At 45.7% G+C, this 17,064-nt stretch overlaps 1 protein-coding gene across 2 annotated transcripts in view; it reads left to right on the forward strand.

Annotated features, from left to right (window-relative positions):
- Positions 1-14,541, forward strand: part of FLT1 (fms related receptor tyrosine kinase 1) — a gene marked incomplete at both ends in the record, with an annotated part of 170,714 nt that extends 156,173 nt beyond the window's left edge. For both annotated transcript variants that reach the window (XM_084235227.1, XM_084235226.1), the window contains 7 exons: positions 1,059-1,170; positions 2,652-2,751; positions 9,261-9,366; positions 9,640-9,782; positions 11,663-11,747; positions 13,030-13,124; positions 14,343-14,541. In XM_084235227.1, the coding sequence (XP_084091353.1) occupies positions 1,059-1,170; positions 2,652-2,751; positions 9,261-9,366; positions 9,640-9,782; positions 11,663-11,747; positions 13,030-13,124; positions 14,343-14,541 (840 nt within the window). The remainder of the gene's footprint in view (positions 1-1,058; positions 1,171-2,651; positions 2,752-9,260; positions 9,367-9,639; positions 9,783-11,662; positions 11,748-13,029; positions 13,125-14,342) is intronic.
- Between the last annotated feature and the right edge of the window lie 2,523 nt (positions 14,542-17,064).

Here is a 17,064-nt window from a genome sequence, read left to right on the forward strand (position 1 = left end):
GGCCTCTCGGCCTGTGGTCGATCCCCTGAGGGCTTGTCTCTTCCTGGGTTCTGCCGATTACTCAATAGTGGTTGCATACTAATTACCTGCCAGGCTTACTAAACTATGTCTTGCTGGGTCCCATTCCCAGAAAGCCTGATTCCGTAAGTCTTGGGTGGGGCTGAGAATTTGCCGTTTTAACGTGAGTTTCTAGGGGCAGCGACACATTGGCCCCAGGGCTGTATTTGAGAACTATGGCTCCACCATCTCTTAATATAAAAGGGAGGAAAATACAAAACCAACAAACTTTCCTTGGGAGCCCTGATTTGCAGAGATCACATCTATCTACATGCCTGTCCTTTTTCATCTGGCTGTGCTTCATTCCACCTCTCCTTAACCCCCCTTATATTTTTCTGTTTCTCCATTAGCCCATATTTCTTGTCAATTCCTGTCCATCCAAACTGGTAGTGTTATAGGGCAGGGAGAGGGGCAGCCTAGACCCTGCAAACCTGCCTGCTCTGAATAGGTCCCTGGGATTCCTGCTGTTTAATAGAGAAGGAAGATTTGTCTATACACTTGAAAGCCAGGCATTTGTTCTCTGAAAACTGCTTATCCCTGCCCTTTTCTTCATTGCCTGTGCCCACTCCCTCCACTTGATGACTTTTTCAATCCCATCTCTTTTCATCAGGATGCTTTTCAAAATCTTTCTCCTGGAGAAAAAGTACTGGCAACCATCAGATTTTCAGGATGTCCACTGATAATTCAGATCCCTTTCTCTGGGTCCCTGCGGGGTGTAAACACTTGGAGGCAGGCTTCTTACAGGGCCACAGAGTTAGGGGTATTGGACAGACAGGAGGGGGTCACCAAGTACCTCCTGCCTACACAGGAAAGGGCGCAGCACGCAGCTCTGTCAGTGAAACACCACGTGTTAGGAGAGTTCTCTGCATGTTCGGAAGCCAGAGCTGCTCCTGGCTGATTTATGGGCCAAACGTTATCTGGGAGGTGACCCTGTGGACACTTGGATTGAATGTGCTTTGTTTTCACGTCCTTCTGCTCAAGGCCCCTTTGCTCTTTCCTAGACTCGACTTCCTCTGAAATGGATGGCTCCTGAATCCATCTTCGACAAGATCTACAGCACCAAGAGTGACGTGTGGTCTTACGGAGTTCTGCTATGGGAGATCTTCTCCTTGGGTAAATTTGGGGGAAAGGTAGAGATCAGCTAGCCCAGAACCAAATGCCTGCGTCCTCTGCAGAGCATCCTTTGGACAGACACAGTCTATAGTTCAGGATCTAAGAGAACTAAAAAGTCTCACGAGGCCTGAGTCCACGTAGAACGCCCCCGCACGTGAGGAGTGGTGCATGTATGTGCCCTGTGTTCATGTGAACGCACCCCAGGGCAGACCAGCATCAAATCTCAAGCCAGGTTTATCTGCCTTCACCCTGGCCTGTCCTTGCCTTCTTCTTCATTCCTCAAATTGCTGACCCTTCTAGCCTCCCTCCCTGTATCACCTGGTCCCCTCAGAATTTCTCAGGGAAGACCCCAACAAGTGCAGCTCAACTCAAACTTTCTGTTCAAACAGGAGGCCTTTCTAGTGCCTCTGATGTGAGCACAGCGAGCCCTGGACACCAGCTTATGCAGGAGGAGCAATAAGAACACTGGTTATATTTACTCTGTTTCCAATAACACCCACTGTGCGTGGCCGAGACCTTGTCCAAGGCCTTAGGCACACAGATGTACCCAGAGCCCACACCTGCTTGCAGACACTGATGTGCAGAGACCTCCCAAACGTGGAGTTCTAGCCAAGAGTCTTCTGAACTTTGCCAAAAATTTGCCTTTCGGAGCAAATGAAAGTCATCCAGTAACATCCCTGGTTTCCTGTAATGTGTAAAAATCATTCCCCTGCTTTCGATGACAGGCACCTGTTGCTTCCAGTCTTTGAAAGCAGCTTGGCGGCCGCAGCAGCCCTGCAGTGACACGGTGCCAGCGCCGCACGCCTCCCAGCTGCTTCCTACCAGCAGCAATCACTAGAAAGTGCAGACAAACAAATGCTGAGATAGACTAGGTTCCAGCCCGGGACAGAGCAGATTGGCGGCCTTGCTCACCCCAGCCCCAGTCGAGAATCACCCTGGAAAGAAAGGTCAGGTGGCTCTCCTGCAGTCAGGCTGGCAAAAAGTGAGGTCTAGACCCCTCCGGCACCCTTAGCAGGCCCCATCCACCATCTAGTCAGGACCTGAAACTCAAACTCCCCTTTCCTTCAGGCCCATCGCAGCCCCTAGCCCCCCAATCATTTTCACTGAAGGTTACTGATCCACAAATCACCCATTCCTGTTGGCTTTTAAAAAGCAGCACGCATTAACCCAAAGAATGAGTGTCTCAGTGGTGGGGTTTCTTTAGAGTTCCTTTTGGGGAGAGGGGTCCTTCGGCTGACACCCTCTTTCCTGAGCAGACATGTGGCCCATGGGCATCAGGCACCAGCACCACGGCACCTGCCAGCCAAGCATGTGTTATCAGCAAGGACTCGCTGAGCTCCTGTAGGTTGTGCTGTACATTGAGATCTATCCCCATCCCTGGGAATAAACTACTAAAATGTCACTTTAAAGGGAAGAAACAGATACTAAAAGATCCCCTCCGAAGGCTCCCCCGCCCATGCTGTCCCATGCTTCTCACACAGGTGGATCTCCATACCCGGGAGTGCAAATGGATGAGGACTTCTGCAGTCGCCTGAAGGAGGGCATGAGGATGAGGGCCCCCGAGTATGCCACTCCAGAAATGTAAGCCTTGATGTCTGCCATCCCTGGGGCAGACATCCCCTGCCTTCTTCCCTCCAGGACAGCCCAGACAGGGAATGTTTTGTTGACCTGGAGAATTCCCAGAGGATGTTAACGGTTCTCCTTTGCTTCTGGGATGCCCTTTTTAGCCTCTATTGGGGAATATCTTCCAGAGGTGGGCACATCCATCCCTACTTACTTCCTCTCTACCACAGACATGACTTTCCAAGGTCTCTAGCTGGGAACTGAAGTTACAAATTCAGCTTGGAGGTATGAATCTAGGCAAAACTAACAGACCACCCAGGAACTCAGTGAATGCAAGACCTGGCTTCACTCACAAAGTGAAAGCCAAAAGTGCTAGATGGCCAGAGGGACGAGGGTTGGTAGCCACAGTTGACCATCCCTGCAGTGCACTAAGGACTTGAAGAGGTTTTGGGGTGCAGGAGAGGGAAGGGGAACTCCTGGCTAAGGCATGAGCACACTCCACAGAAGGCTTCTTTTTAGACTCATTTTAGGACCCTGCTGGGTCTAGAGCTGCTTCTCACCACGGCAGAAGCCGTGGGCCCCCAGGCTCGGGAACCAGCAAGCTAAGGTTCTCCCTATTTCGCCTCTCTGACACTTTTTCCCTTGGGGCTCTGTGGATGTTTTTCACTTTGAGGCCTGAGCAGGAATGTGATGACACTTGCAGTTCTGCAGTCCTCTTGAGCTGTTGACAAGGACTCCGGCCTCCCCCGGGGCGGCACCACCTTTCCTGAGCTGGCAGGCGGCCCTCCCCAACCTACCCACACAATGGGGTCCTGTCAGCATGGGGTCCTGGGATGGCCTTTGGGGAGGAGTCAGGAGGAATGAAGGAAGTATAGGCTGGGCCAAAGTGCAAGGTCATGGTCTCTTTCCTTCATGGCCTGCAGACAAGGCTCGGTCAGACCCAGGATGAGGACAAGGAGCACAGAGAGTCAGGCACGTGCGCCCCTCTGCCTGGGTGCAGAGGGGAGCACAGGGACATGTTTTTGGGTCCTGCATGGCATCCTTACCAGGAAAGAGCAGGGAGATTGAGGCATGGCCCTTTTCCAAGAGCTGGGGACAAGCTGGATTAGCCCCAGGGCTCCATTTGGGCCTGGAGAGTTTTTAATTGCTTGCTTCCTTTAACTTAGTCAAGAGGGGCAAATACCAGGAGATCAGGCTTAAAATGAGATTACTTTGCACTTCATCGTTTTCTGAGTGCTTCTCCCCATACAGTCTCATTTGAAATTCTCAACCAACTTAAGGAGTTGGCAGGCAGATATTATCAGAATTCAGTGGATAATGAAACTAAGCCTCTGAGAAGTGGAGTCATTTGTTCTCCATCACCTAAGGAGCAGAGGAGACAGATTTAAAAGCCAGTCCTTTGATTGAGCTCCCTAGATCACAGAGCTGTTAAATTAAACACACCCCACATTCTTCAGAACTCTTTCTCTAATGCATCCATTCATGCTTTGAATTAAGTATTTCCTTCTACCTCTCATAGAATATGAAAATCACAAGAGCAATTTTTCAATTGCAAACAGTAACAAGAATTAGTTATTAAATAATGTTTAATACCATGGATTAAATATTAACTGAGTGGTTATTTAGTGTTTATTAAGTGCCAGGCACTATTTTAAGCCCTTTAACATATATTAATTTACTTAAAGTTCAAAACAACCCTATAAAGAAGATATAGGTCTTCCTCTACGTATAATGGGGTTACATCCCTCTGAACCTTAGCTTAGCCTCATCTGTCTTTCACATGCTAAGAACATTCACATTAGCTGCCAGTCGGGCGAAATCTTCTAACACAAATCTTACTTTATAGCAAAGCATTGACCACCTTGTGTGACTTATTGAATGCTACACTAGAAGTGAGAAACAGAACACCATGCTTCAAAATTCCAAGTGCCGTTTCTACTGCATGCGTATAGCTTCCACACCATGAGAAAGTGAAAAACTCATAAATCAAATAGTCATCAGTCATGGAGTATCTGTACTATTATTAGCTCATTTTACAGGTAAGAAAACAAGGCACAGAATATCTAAGTGATTCACCACAGTCCTAATAAATTAAACCTAGTTTCAGTGCAGAGTTCACACCATACTTCCTACCTACAGGGTATGTTTCCAATTCTTATTCAGGTTCTGGTCCAAGGTAACTATAGAGGCACAAAGTCCAAAAACTCCCCGGACTTCAGCAAACCTTCAAATCTTTATGTAAACCTCTCCCAGGTGTACCATGAGTAGCCTATAGAGAGAAAAAAATGGCTCCTCATTTCTAGGGAGGAGTTTGCCTTGGAAATCAGGAAAAATAAGAAGCAACTTTATGAAATGTTTATTCAGAGGCCAGAATTCAAACCATCAGGCATTCTCAAGCATTTGAAAGTAATTTCTTTCTTGTTGTCCCAGCAGTGGAAGGCCTGGATGAAGGCTACGTGTGCCGCTTTCTGAACTGGGATTCTATAACTTGAACTTGGCCTAGTAGTATGCATTTGGGAGCACAGGTGATATGAAAAGGAAGATCTTCCCACAAGTCCCTCACCCATACTTATTTCTAGAAGGGTTGTTGGGTTGGGTGCAATGTGTCTCTCTAATTTATTAAACCTATTTACTCAGCGATGTAAAACTGCTTAATGCTGAGCCATTGGTTCCTCGCCCAGGGCCTGTTTAATTAGATGTCTTTCAATTAGGGAATAAGCAGCGATTGTTTTGATTTTTCTCTTTCTTTGGTGTTTTTTTGAGAATGATGTGCATTGAAGGAGTGGGAACTAGAAATCAGAAACCAAGCATCAAGAATCAAAAATAAAAAGAGGAAGAAGTTGTAGGTGGTCCCTTTGCTACCTTCAGCAGAGAAACCAGGGCTATTTCTGGTTCTTTGTGTCTCCCAACAGCTGTTCCCTCACTGGTGAGGTCATGCTGGTTGAGATACTCCTGGGGCCTCCACTTGACCTGATACTCAATATCCCATTTTGTTTGCCTGCTCCTTATGCCAGCAAGCCACGGGGCAGGTTTTCTATGTATCAAGGCAGACAGGTAAAGCAGAGTCCTGGAGCCCTATGTTGCCTTTTCAGGCTTTTAATGATCTTTCTACACCATTTTCAGTGAGGCAACCAGGTGCAGGGCAGGCAGGGGGCCAGGAGGCCCGGGGGACTGGCAGGCCTCCCAGCTCCTGGTGAATCTTTACTGTCTGTGGGCTCTCTGAAGTTTCTCTTGGTCTTGTCCTCACATAGTCAGTCTCCGTTGCCATTCTCTGTGGCACAGTCCTCTGTCACCCCTATATGCTCAGCCTCCAGTCTCAGGTGTGCCCGCTTTCACATGCCCCCACCATAAAAGCCTGAGCAATCTTCATTTACCCTATAGTGGTCCAAGGCTTTCTTGCTTTGGCTACCTTTTATAAATTATCTATGTCTTTATTTAGTGTTCTTCCAATAGCCTCAGAGAATCTGCTCATTGCTAGAGATAAAGAAGCCTTAGATGATTAGACTGAGCACAGCAAGGTTGAGCCTGCAGGCAGACCAGCCTCCACCACAGCCAATGCACCTAGAGGCAGGGGGTCTCCAATTTTTGTCTAGTGACTACCTGTCTGGACAGAAGGCATTTATGCACCTATCTCAATGAATTAGTAAAATGTGTAAACTTACTTTTAAGTGAGATCTAGGTAGGATCATGCCCACTGTGTATCTTATGCTCCTGAGACCTGTGGCCACTATCAGGCTGGCCCGGGTTGCTTCAGTGGAGTGAGTGCCATGGCCCTCACCCTGAGGTGCTGCTGGTCAGGGATGGATAAGGACCTGGGACTGCAACTTCTGTCCATATCTCCCAGGCGTTGTCTGGGCCCAGGGTTCAAGACCCCTTCACTCCCAATCTCCCAGTGTCTGTACCTCAAGCCCAGTGCAGTGGCTCCTGACATGGCCACACATCAGATCACCAAAGGGCCCTCACAGCTCTTGGAAGCAGTGGATCCATTCCACATCTCCCTGGGACTTCAGTTAAGCTGGGCAGTATAGATAGAACACAGGGTGGAATGGAAGGGAACCAGAATCATCTGCTGAGAAAATTCTTGGCCTATAGGTTTGCACAAAGGCAAGAGAATTCATGATTCAGACGTGTGACTTTATGAACTCCTGTCCCTTTATCAAAGATGGTGTAGGGTATATCTGCTTGCTGGGTGCATCTCAGAAAGTAGAACCTGAAATCTGTCACAGGACAGCTAGGAAAACTTGCTTCTGCAGACCAGTGCCCATGGAGTGTTTTCTGGAGACCACATGGTGACCATTCCCCTGAAACCTCAAATTTCATCCTGGGGTTCAATCAGAACCAGAGGACACACACACCTGCACTCTACTGTTTTGCCTCTCAAAATGTTTTTTACAGAATGGTGTTTTTTGCAATTAAGGCTTTGGCCAGTAACAAAAGACAGTGAACAAGAGTTCCATGAAGTCATTATTACCTGGGAGGTAATGAGGCTGTTGAGGTGTGTCTAGGAGAAGCTCCTTTCACATTTTAGTTCCAGGAATAGCCATGCTCTTCCAAGAACTGGTTTTTGTTTTTTAACTTCTGGCCTGTGCATATCACACAACTGATTATTCTTTCCTTTCACCAGCTACCTAGAAGCTCAGGGCATTGTACTCCATCGAGTACTCAGAATTATGATAGAAATTTTGCATGTTAACTTTGCCTGTACTTTTAATTTTTCCTTATCTTTATTTTACCTTCCTCCTGATAGTGTTCTTTTCTCTTCTTAACCTTCTTATATTCTTTCTTTGTCAGCCATCTCATAAATTTTGAAATAAAAGGGGGGTATCCTTAAGAGATGCTTGGAGCTGTTTGCCATCTGCAAGCGCACATCTGAGAAGCAGCAGAGAGGGCCTCCCTGGTGGCGCAGGGGTTAAAGACAGCGCTGTCAAGCTATCTCCAGCCATTGCAGCACCCGTTCAATTCCCCAGCCGGCCAGGGAGGTGATCCACATGGCGCAGCAGACCTCTCCTGTCTTGCCTGCTGCTCCCCTCGGCAGTGTATATCAGTGTATCTGCCTGTTCTGCTCCCCACTCTGTCTCTGGTTAATCGTCTAATTCCCCCACCCCCTGCACCTCTGGCCTGTGCACCCCAGCTCTTGTATGCATAATAAAATTAAAAAAAAGAGAAATGGCAGAGATGAGCTGGGCGCCAGAGTTTCCCTAGCAACCCTGAGGCCCCCGCACTACAAGAACAGAGGGCCCTGAATAAAGTGTCTCACCTACAGTCTCAATTCCCAAGAACCTATTGATGAGGCTAAGTGAGGACTTAGTAATGTTGGAGATGGCTGAAGGGTCCACGGAAGGGGTGGAGTCTCTGCTCCCTGAGGCAAGTCTGACCAGTCCTTCAGCAGATGTTTATTTAGTGCTTAGATGCTGAACCCTGGCCTACCTGAGGAGTGTGGAGAGCAGGTGCCTGCCCACACAGCACTTACGCAGGGGTCTGTTCCAAATCCCAAGTCCTGTTAGGTTTCGGTCTGAGTTGGCCAGCATACTTGCTAATCCAGATGTTCTGAGAGAAGGGAGTATTACAATAAACTTTTCTTGAGGAGAGCAAAGAGCCCAGAGAAGAAACCCCTAAGTCAGAGAATGTAGAGACCTCCCACATGTGTTTTGCAGGGAGCGGGGCAGGTACAGGCCTACATTCCCAGTAAACATGACCAAGAATGGAGCCCAATACCCTCACATCTATAGTGTCGCCAAAGAATCACAGAGGAACTTCATTGCATTTAAATCCCAGAACAGTTTTTGCTTTCTGTAATATTGAGACAATGTTTTCTTATCTAGCGTGTACTGTTGGCCCTAAGTGGTGGGAAGCCAGTTTGTTCTGGCAGCTGTGAAATGCTGAGGGGAGAGGTGTCAGACACATGCAAAAATTTGCACACAAGCCAAAGAGCTGCTCCCTTCGTGTAGATTCCCACCGTGTGGAAATGGGCCGTGTGCTCAGAGCCTGCTGCACTTATCTCTGCTGAGCCCAGTAATGGAACTGGAGGACCTGGAAATAGCAGAAGCAGCCCAAGTCGACTTTCCTCACAGCCCAGGATGTAGAGAGCACTGCCAAGTAGTCACCATTGATATTTGTGGCTATATTAACATTTTTCCTTGAAGGACACTATCCTGTTTTTGACAGTGAGGTGGGGAGTATACTTTACAATTAACTACAAATAATAACAGGGTATTTCCTTTCCAAATAGCTCTGCTTTATTCACAGGAGAATCCACACCTTCCCCTTTACAGAATCCACGGAGTTGGGAACTTAGGTATTGGTGGGCTCTGAGGGTTTGTCAGTCTACCTTCATGGGCCCATTTTCTACTATGGCACAACTGCCCCAAACAGCCTTTTATGCATTGGCAGTGCATACCCAAGTCGAAAATGAAGACAAAAGCATACTCTCTCTCCGTGTGACAATACCTATTTCTTTGCTGATATCTAGGACAATCTATGTACTTACCACTGCTCTCCAGCTCTTTTTGTTGTTCTTCACCTAACAGCTATCAGATCATGTTGGACTGTTGGCACAAAGATCCAAAAGAAAGGCCAAGATTTGCAGAACTGGTAGAAAAACTTGGTGATTTGCTTCAAGCAAATGTACAACAGGTAAAGATGAATTTGAAATCCTTTCAGTGTAACTCAAGAGGTTGTTTTGTGTTTTTGTTTTAATAATTATCCTACAACAGCTGTGATCAGTAGTTAAAAAAAAAGGGGGGGGGCGTGAGTACATGTATATGTGTGTGTGTGTGTACACAGAATTACAGTTTCCCAAACATAACAGAGAGATTGTGAGAATTATAGTTGAAATTCATAGACTGTTCCACAGATATAAGTTGCAGTTGTAAATTGTGCCATTGGAACTCTATCTTGGTATTTTAGGATGGTAAAGACTATATCCCACTGAATGCCATACTGACAGGAAGTAGTGGGTTTACATACTCAACTCCTGCCTTTGCTGAGGACTTCTTCAAGGAAGATATTTCAGCTCCAAAGTTTAATTCAGGAAGTTCTGATGATATTAGGTAAGACTCTTTTTTTTTAAGATTTATTTATTTATGCATACAAGAATTGGGGTACAGGCCAAAGGTGTGGGGGTGGGGTGAGAGGATTCACCAGAGACAGAATGGGGAGCAGAACAGGCAGAATGACTGAAATACACTGCTGAGGGGATCAGCAGGCGAGGCAGGAGAGGTCTGCTGTGCCATGTGGGTAGCTCCCTGGCCGGGGATCAAACTTGTGCTGCGGTGGCTGCTGAAAGCTTCATAGGTTGTGTCTTGATGACTTGCGCCACCAGGGAGGCCCAAGTAAGACTCTCTTTCCCTAACTTTCTATCATAAAATTTTCAAAAATACCCACCTCCAAAAATTAGCATTTAACATTTTGCCCTGTCTTGTCTATATAGTCTAGATGTGTGTCATTTTCTCTTTGCATTTTTGCTGAAACATCAGAAAGAGGGCTTAGAGTTAGGAAAGAGGAAGACACATTTGAGTGCTCCCACTCGGTGCTGGGTAGAGGTCTGCATTTTAGTACTATGGTTACATGGATATCATGCACATTAGTACTAACAGTTACACATGTACCTCACTCACACACACACACACACACAGATATACAAATAGACACATGTACCAGGCATCAATACTAATGACACACAAACACTAACTGTGGCCTGCTACCGTGCTAGGATCTTTGCATGCTTGAAATAACCCACTAAGTAGCTATTATTCCTGCTACATGAATGGAAACCTGAAGGCTTCTTGGGGGACAGCTTGCCAGAACAGTGTGGCTAAAAGTTGATTCCCCAGGCATTCTGTCACTCCCTCTCTGTTTCTCTGCAGTCAGGACACCTTTTAGGCCTGCTAGACTCTCCTGTGGGTCTTTTAGCATCTGCATTAGACACACTCCTGGGGCTTTGACTTCAGTGCAGCCAAACTTGGCAGTGACCAGCAAATGCATAGGGAGGAGCTGCAGCTCTATGAAAAGGATGATAGCCGTGCCTGACAGGCCTGGAAGCCTAGCAGCCAATCCAGATTTGTATTCATGGGCTACAGGTCAGGAGCTCTGTTCACACTATACAACTAGTTCAAGAGACTAAAACAGACAAATCTCCATTTTTTTAAAGATAAAATAGGCAGGGGCTGAGGGGATCACAGATGAGGGAAAAGACACGGGCCTTTTCCAGTATGTTGCTTGTTTTAGGCCCAACAGGGAGCTTGCGTAGGAAGTCAGACTTTCACATGGTGACAGCATATCAGACTAAGAAACTCAATCAACAGGTGTATTTGTCTTAGGAGTATTCTTGTGGTCTCTCTCTTGGTCTTTTCTAATAGATCATAGATCAGCTACAGACATCAGAAGGTAGCCATAGTGAAATCACGCAGTACTACTCATTCCTCCCATTCTCTAATAACAGAACAGAATATAGGGGACTAGTCCTACTACTCAGTTATACCATTAAGTCGGCTGTGGCCTTGACAGCCATTTTATTTGTTGCCTCACATCCTTTTAGGAAGTAGGCAGCTATACAGCCCTGTCACATCTCTGGGCAACATTTGCTTCCTTTGTGATGCAGGGGGTTTAACCGGCTAATGTTTCAGGTCTTTTTTAGATCTGACAGTTTGTGTGTCCACAGGGCACCAGAGGTCTAACTACTGAAGTCTTTCCTGGGTGCTCCTAAGGTTTTCCTCCAAACTATGTAATGTGGATAAATCACCATGGAGTCAGTAGCATTGTTGTCAGAATTCCTACAAGAACACAGCAGAATCTCAGCCTCCAGGGGAGGAGGTGACTCCTCCAAGTATTTTGTTTCATCTTAGCTGGAGTACGTTGCCTATGGTCTCCTGATGAATCAAAGCTGAACATTATTTTCCCATCTTGATAATTCTTTCTGCTTCTTCATCAGATATGTAAATGCATTCAATTTCATGAGCCTGGAAAAAATCAAAACTTTTGAAGAACTTTCACCAAATATCACCTCCATGCTTGATGTGAGTAAGAGAGTCTACCTACTCAGCACACCCTGGCAGGACCCTTTGCCAGACCCCATCCAGCACAAACTGGATGTCTTGGAGTCAATAGGAGCTGAAATGACAACGCCAGGGGACTGACAACTGGACTGAGTTAGGCAGAGTCTGATCTGAAAGTAGATTCCATAGTTTGAAGATGACCCAGAATTTATTCCAGGTCTTGCCTGGTCATAATTTAGTCCGTTAGGAAACTTCATTGTGTATTTCTAAGCTTCTTGCCTATCAGTGATGGAGGCTTCCTTTCAGAGCAGTAGAGGAATTCAAAGCTGTGTGATTGGTTAGAGCTTCATGTGCATAAGACCTGGAAAACTAACAGCATCGGTGTGGAGGTGTGACCACAGTGTGGCCTTGAGACACAGCACAGTCACCACTGAAAAGCGTAAAACATTTTCAGATACACCAGATAAAGAGAAGAGGATTTTAAAAGTTTAAAACATCACAAATAAGCTGCAGAATACAAAGGCCAACTAGCTGGAAATTTTGTTGTGCTGCTTGGCATACTGGTTTTAAATGCAAGGAAATGATATTTAGCACAACACTAAAGATTTCTCTTACCTGCAACCCTCACTCCTTATTACCATGGGGAACTATGATAGTGTCCTTGTTGGCCTCACTATATTTACTGATAATTGAGGACATGAACATGGCCAGTTAGAGACTCAAAGGGTAACAGGAAAAAGGTCTAGGATTCACTTACTGGAAATGACGTATTAATGGAAAAATGTGGATTCTGTGTAAGCTCAGTGCTAAAGAGAAGCCAGTGAGGAAATGGAATTGCTAGAAACCATGAACAAGGAAGGCCTGCAAATTCCACAGAATCTTCAAGAAAAAAAATTAAACCATGCTTTTGTAATTCCTTACAATTTTTGCCTAACATGGCACACCCATAGCCAATGGTCGTCTGCAGAATGTTTTACTGTATTTATGCGATGATTTACATAAAAGTTTACTACAAAACACAGTCACTTATTACCTGTGACTTTCCTTTTATTTAAATTTATTTTTTTCACCTTCAAGAAGAAAAGTCTCAAAATCACTGGGATGGCATTACTCAGAACTGACAAAGTTTAGTGTTAACAAAATGGAGAAAATGCTTTGTCTTAGGTGCAGGCACAGGCAGGGGCTATGGATGGGGCAGAGCCTGCAGTGACTTCAGATGTGTATTTAATACCATCCCCCAGACTTGCCATGGGCCCCTCTGGGTCAAGCGACTCGTGTAACCCTCTCCTCTCTTCTCTGCCAGGATTACCAGGTGGACAGTAGCACTCTGCTGGCCTCCCCGTTGCTGAAGCGCTTCACCTGGACCGAGAGCAAACCCAAAGCCTCACTAAAGATTGAGTAAGGAAGCTGGTATCTTCTCTATGATCAGCTGATGGAGGGGTATGAAGGGGGTGCTGGGGGACATGGCTGAACAGGGCTATGGGAAGGCTACTTGTGCTCCTGAACTGTACTGTTCAGGTATTGCAGAAAAGCACTTTTTTCCCCAAAGAGAGCAAGAAAGAAGACAGAATCAGAGGTATGAACACCAAACTCTGGAAAGGAAAAATGGGTTGATAAAGTAAAACCATGGAGAAAATCCCAGCAAAGACATTAAGTAAAGTGCCTCAGGTGTAAGAAGCCTGATACACCCATCTGTGAACAGTGCACAACCAGGCTTAAGACCTGCTCACGAGGGCCGGGAGAGAGTGCTCGTCCATGATGGTGCACTGGGCCAGTGATGTCTGAGTACTGTGATGTCACAGGACTGTTTCACAGTCTTTTTTTTTTTTTTTTTTTAAGATTTATTTATTTATTTATACAAGCACTGGGTACAGTCAGAAGCGCAGGAGGGTGAGAGAATTCACCAGGGCCAGAGCAGGAAGCAGAACAGGCAGAGTGAGGAAGTACACTGCTGAGGGGAGCAGCGGGCGGCAGGAGAGGTCTGTGCGCCATGTGGGACCCTCCCCCGGCGGCCGGGAATCCAGCCGGCGCTGCAGAGGCTGCGGGCAGCTTTGCAACCCAGTGCTCAACCGCTGTACCACTGCGGAGGCCCTGTTTCACAGTCTTAAGGCATGCCATCCGAGAACCCGGCCTTCCAAATGGAGGCTTCCCCTGGACCCCAGCATGCCGCCCTGCACAGACTGCAGGCAGCAACCACCGTCAGAAAGACTTATGCCCTGAGGACCGCTTCAGCTGTTCTCGGCTAGTCACAACCTACTAATCGTGCGGGACAGTGGGTCTTGTCTTCTCAGGCCTTCCTTTCCTTCTGGGTTCAAATAAATGGCAGCTCCTGTCTCACCTAGAGACAGAATCTGCTCCTCTTTCACCTAAATTAGAGGCCAGCAGACTTTTCCTTGAAGGACCAAGTAGTAAACACCAAGAATGAGTCAACTCTGCCAATGCTGTACAACACAGATAACTGAGAGCCAGCTGTGGGCAGCTCTAGAACAAGGAGCATCCGGCTCAATAACTCTAGCAGTTGTGAACAAATAGCTCACAAAGAAGAGTGGACTTCAGTGTTTTGTTTTCAAGAAACCAATTTTGTACATTTGATTTCATTTTCTTTTCTTTCTTTAGCTTGAGAGTCACCAGTAAGAGCAAGGAGTCCGGGCTTTCTGACCTCTGCAGGCCTACTTTCTGCCACTCCAGCTGCGGGCACATCAAAGGCAAGCGCAGATTTACATATGACAACTCAGAGCTGGAAAAGAAGATTTCCTGCTGTTCTCCTCCCCCTGACTACAACTCGGTGGTCTTATATTCCACCCCACCTGTCTAAAGTTTGACACAGTCTCACTTTAGACCCACATGTGTATTTCTACCCCCAGAAAACTAGCTTTTATCAGTATTATACATATATAAATTCACACTTTTACCTTTCCACAGCAGTATTTTCCCTTTTGACTAACAAGAATGTAACCCCAGAGTGTAAGTGAAGAACACTACTGCTAAAACCGCACATTACTCAGTGTGTTAGAGAAGCCCTTTCTCAGCCCAATGACTCCCCTGCCCTGCTCCTCCTACCCCCCCTCACCCCCCAGCCCCCAAACCTCAGGGCGGAGGGGCTTCAAGGATACAGGAGCTGGCCCCGTTGGGCCAGACGCTGGAGCCCTAGAACCAGGAGCCAGACTAAGTGATGTCGCTATGGTCCCCTGGTGGACATAAGACATGGGAGAAGGAGAATGGAAAACAGAGAAGGACGAGAGAACAGGACAAGGCATGAGAAAGAAAAATTGAAGCTATGCATATGGGTAGAGAGAAGGTGGCCATCAACCATGTCAGCAGTGACTTGAGAACCCAGCTGGGGAGCAGACAGAATAGAGGGATATTTTCTGGATTCTTGAGAGGCAAGAGGACAAAAATATTTTTGGAACTACAAGATAAATTGTAAAATTTTGTTATGAGATTGGTTCTGCTCCCATTCCCATACATGGCACATTTTTATTTTTCTTTCTAGCATTGAGGGTGATGCTCAAATCTGAGCCCATACTGTGGGCTCCTCTAGCAAGATACACTGGAAACCAAGCCTTAGCTCAGCTGGCTCCATGGCACGATGGCCTGACACTGAGCTGATTGCTCATAGTAAGCAAACTGGAACAAGTTTGGTCTGTTAGGGGTATCTGTTGGGCTTAAAACCACTTTCAAAAACAATGTCCAATTCTGTTTTGAATATTAATGTGTAGTTAAGACACAATTCCATTTTAGGTATTGTATAGTTAACTGTAACAAGAAGCTAAGGAATCCTTGTGGAGGAGTCATATATATATATATATATATCTCCAAAGTAGGATAGATGAAATAAAAATATGGCAGTGAAAAAAACCTCCTCTTTATACCAACCAAACGAACTCACTGAAACAGTTGGAACTTAAAGGATTGGAAGCCAACCATGTCTCTATGTAACAAGAATTCTGTCTCATGCTAGTCTCCTGGATGGGTGTGGAAGAGCATTAACCAATGTTTATTAAGCACTTTATATACGCCTTGAGAAAAAGAGGTGATATGTAACTTATGCAAAGGTATTTCTAGAATTGGAACTCAGGATATTAACCATCATTCAGTGAAAAGCCTCTTTTAATGTTTTGGACCCTGCCTTGGGTCTGAAGATGGTGGAAACAGGGAGACAGGGTACAAAAGGGTGCCTACTTTTCAGGATTCAAAGGTCAATGGACCCTGAACCTCTCAACTGGCCAAAGCCATGTACTGAGGAAGGCTGCACCTTCTGAAGCCAGCCAAAGTTGGACAGGCAATGATAAATTGCTGCTTCAGGTGGAGAAGAGTGTGCTTCCCTTTATGCATATAACCTGACTCTAGAACCTGAAATATAATAGAAGAATTTCTGTTTCCTTTCCTTTGTGTTACATTCTTGAATTAAGGTTCTTTGTATGAAGAGATGGGAAAGTTGGCACATCCCAAGTGAGGTAGTGGGTGCTTGGCTGAAGGTTCTGCTGGAGTCAAGCCTCCTACCAAGAGCCAGTCCAGACAAAATGAGGACCAGGCCAGGAGGGGGATCAAAGCTTTGTTCTCTCTTTTCTTTCTATGCACACAAACCACCTATAATTACCGGCAGTGGTATAAGTAAAGTAAGCAGAAAGAGGTTCAAAGTAGGGAAAATAAGGACCTCAATCAATTCTGTTTTTCAAATCAGGTAAAGATCCACTAGTGATAACAAAGAAAACCCTTAGCTATACATATAAATTCTTGATTTCAGCGATATAATTCTTAATCAAGAGACCTTACTCATACCATCTTTCCAAAAGAACAGAAAACCTATAGAGTTATGTTAATTCAGCTTCTTCAGACTCAGATTTGTGGCGCCCACAAGTCCATCAGTCGAAAAATTATTCTGTCGACAGAATTAACATAGAAAAATGGAAGCATGCAAATGATGACTATTATCTAGTTGCAAAGTACTTGCCACGGACTGGCTCATTAAAACAGCACTGAAATTAAAACACTGTTTAACTGATGGTAGTATTTGTACCATTTATGGTTGCTATCATTTATGATAGCAATGGCGGGCACTGACAATTACAGAAGCAGCACTTCTTTTCAGGATTTTTAAGATAGTGTGTAACAGCATGATGCAACAGGACTAAAACCATTTGCAAGTCCCTATCTGGTTAGTCTAAGGAATGATGCTCAGACCTTAGATTTATCCCATGGAACAAATTTGTCCAAATTCTGAAAAATCTTTCTTCGGCCTTCTAGATATGCTTTGCTTCCCAGCTTGTAACACTGTCAAACATGAGATACTCTGCTAGAGTACTGGTTAAAGAAAGAGTGTGTCTTTGACTGACAG

Source organism: Talpa europaea, assembly GCF_964194135.1.
Source record: "Talpa europaea genome assembly, chromosome: 6".
Classification (NCBI taxonomy): domain Eukaryota; kingdom Metazoa; phylum Chordata; class Mammalia; order Eulipotyphla; family Talpidae; genus Talpa; species Talpa europaea.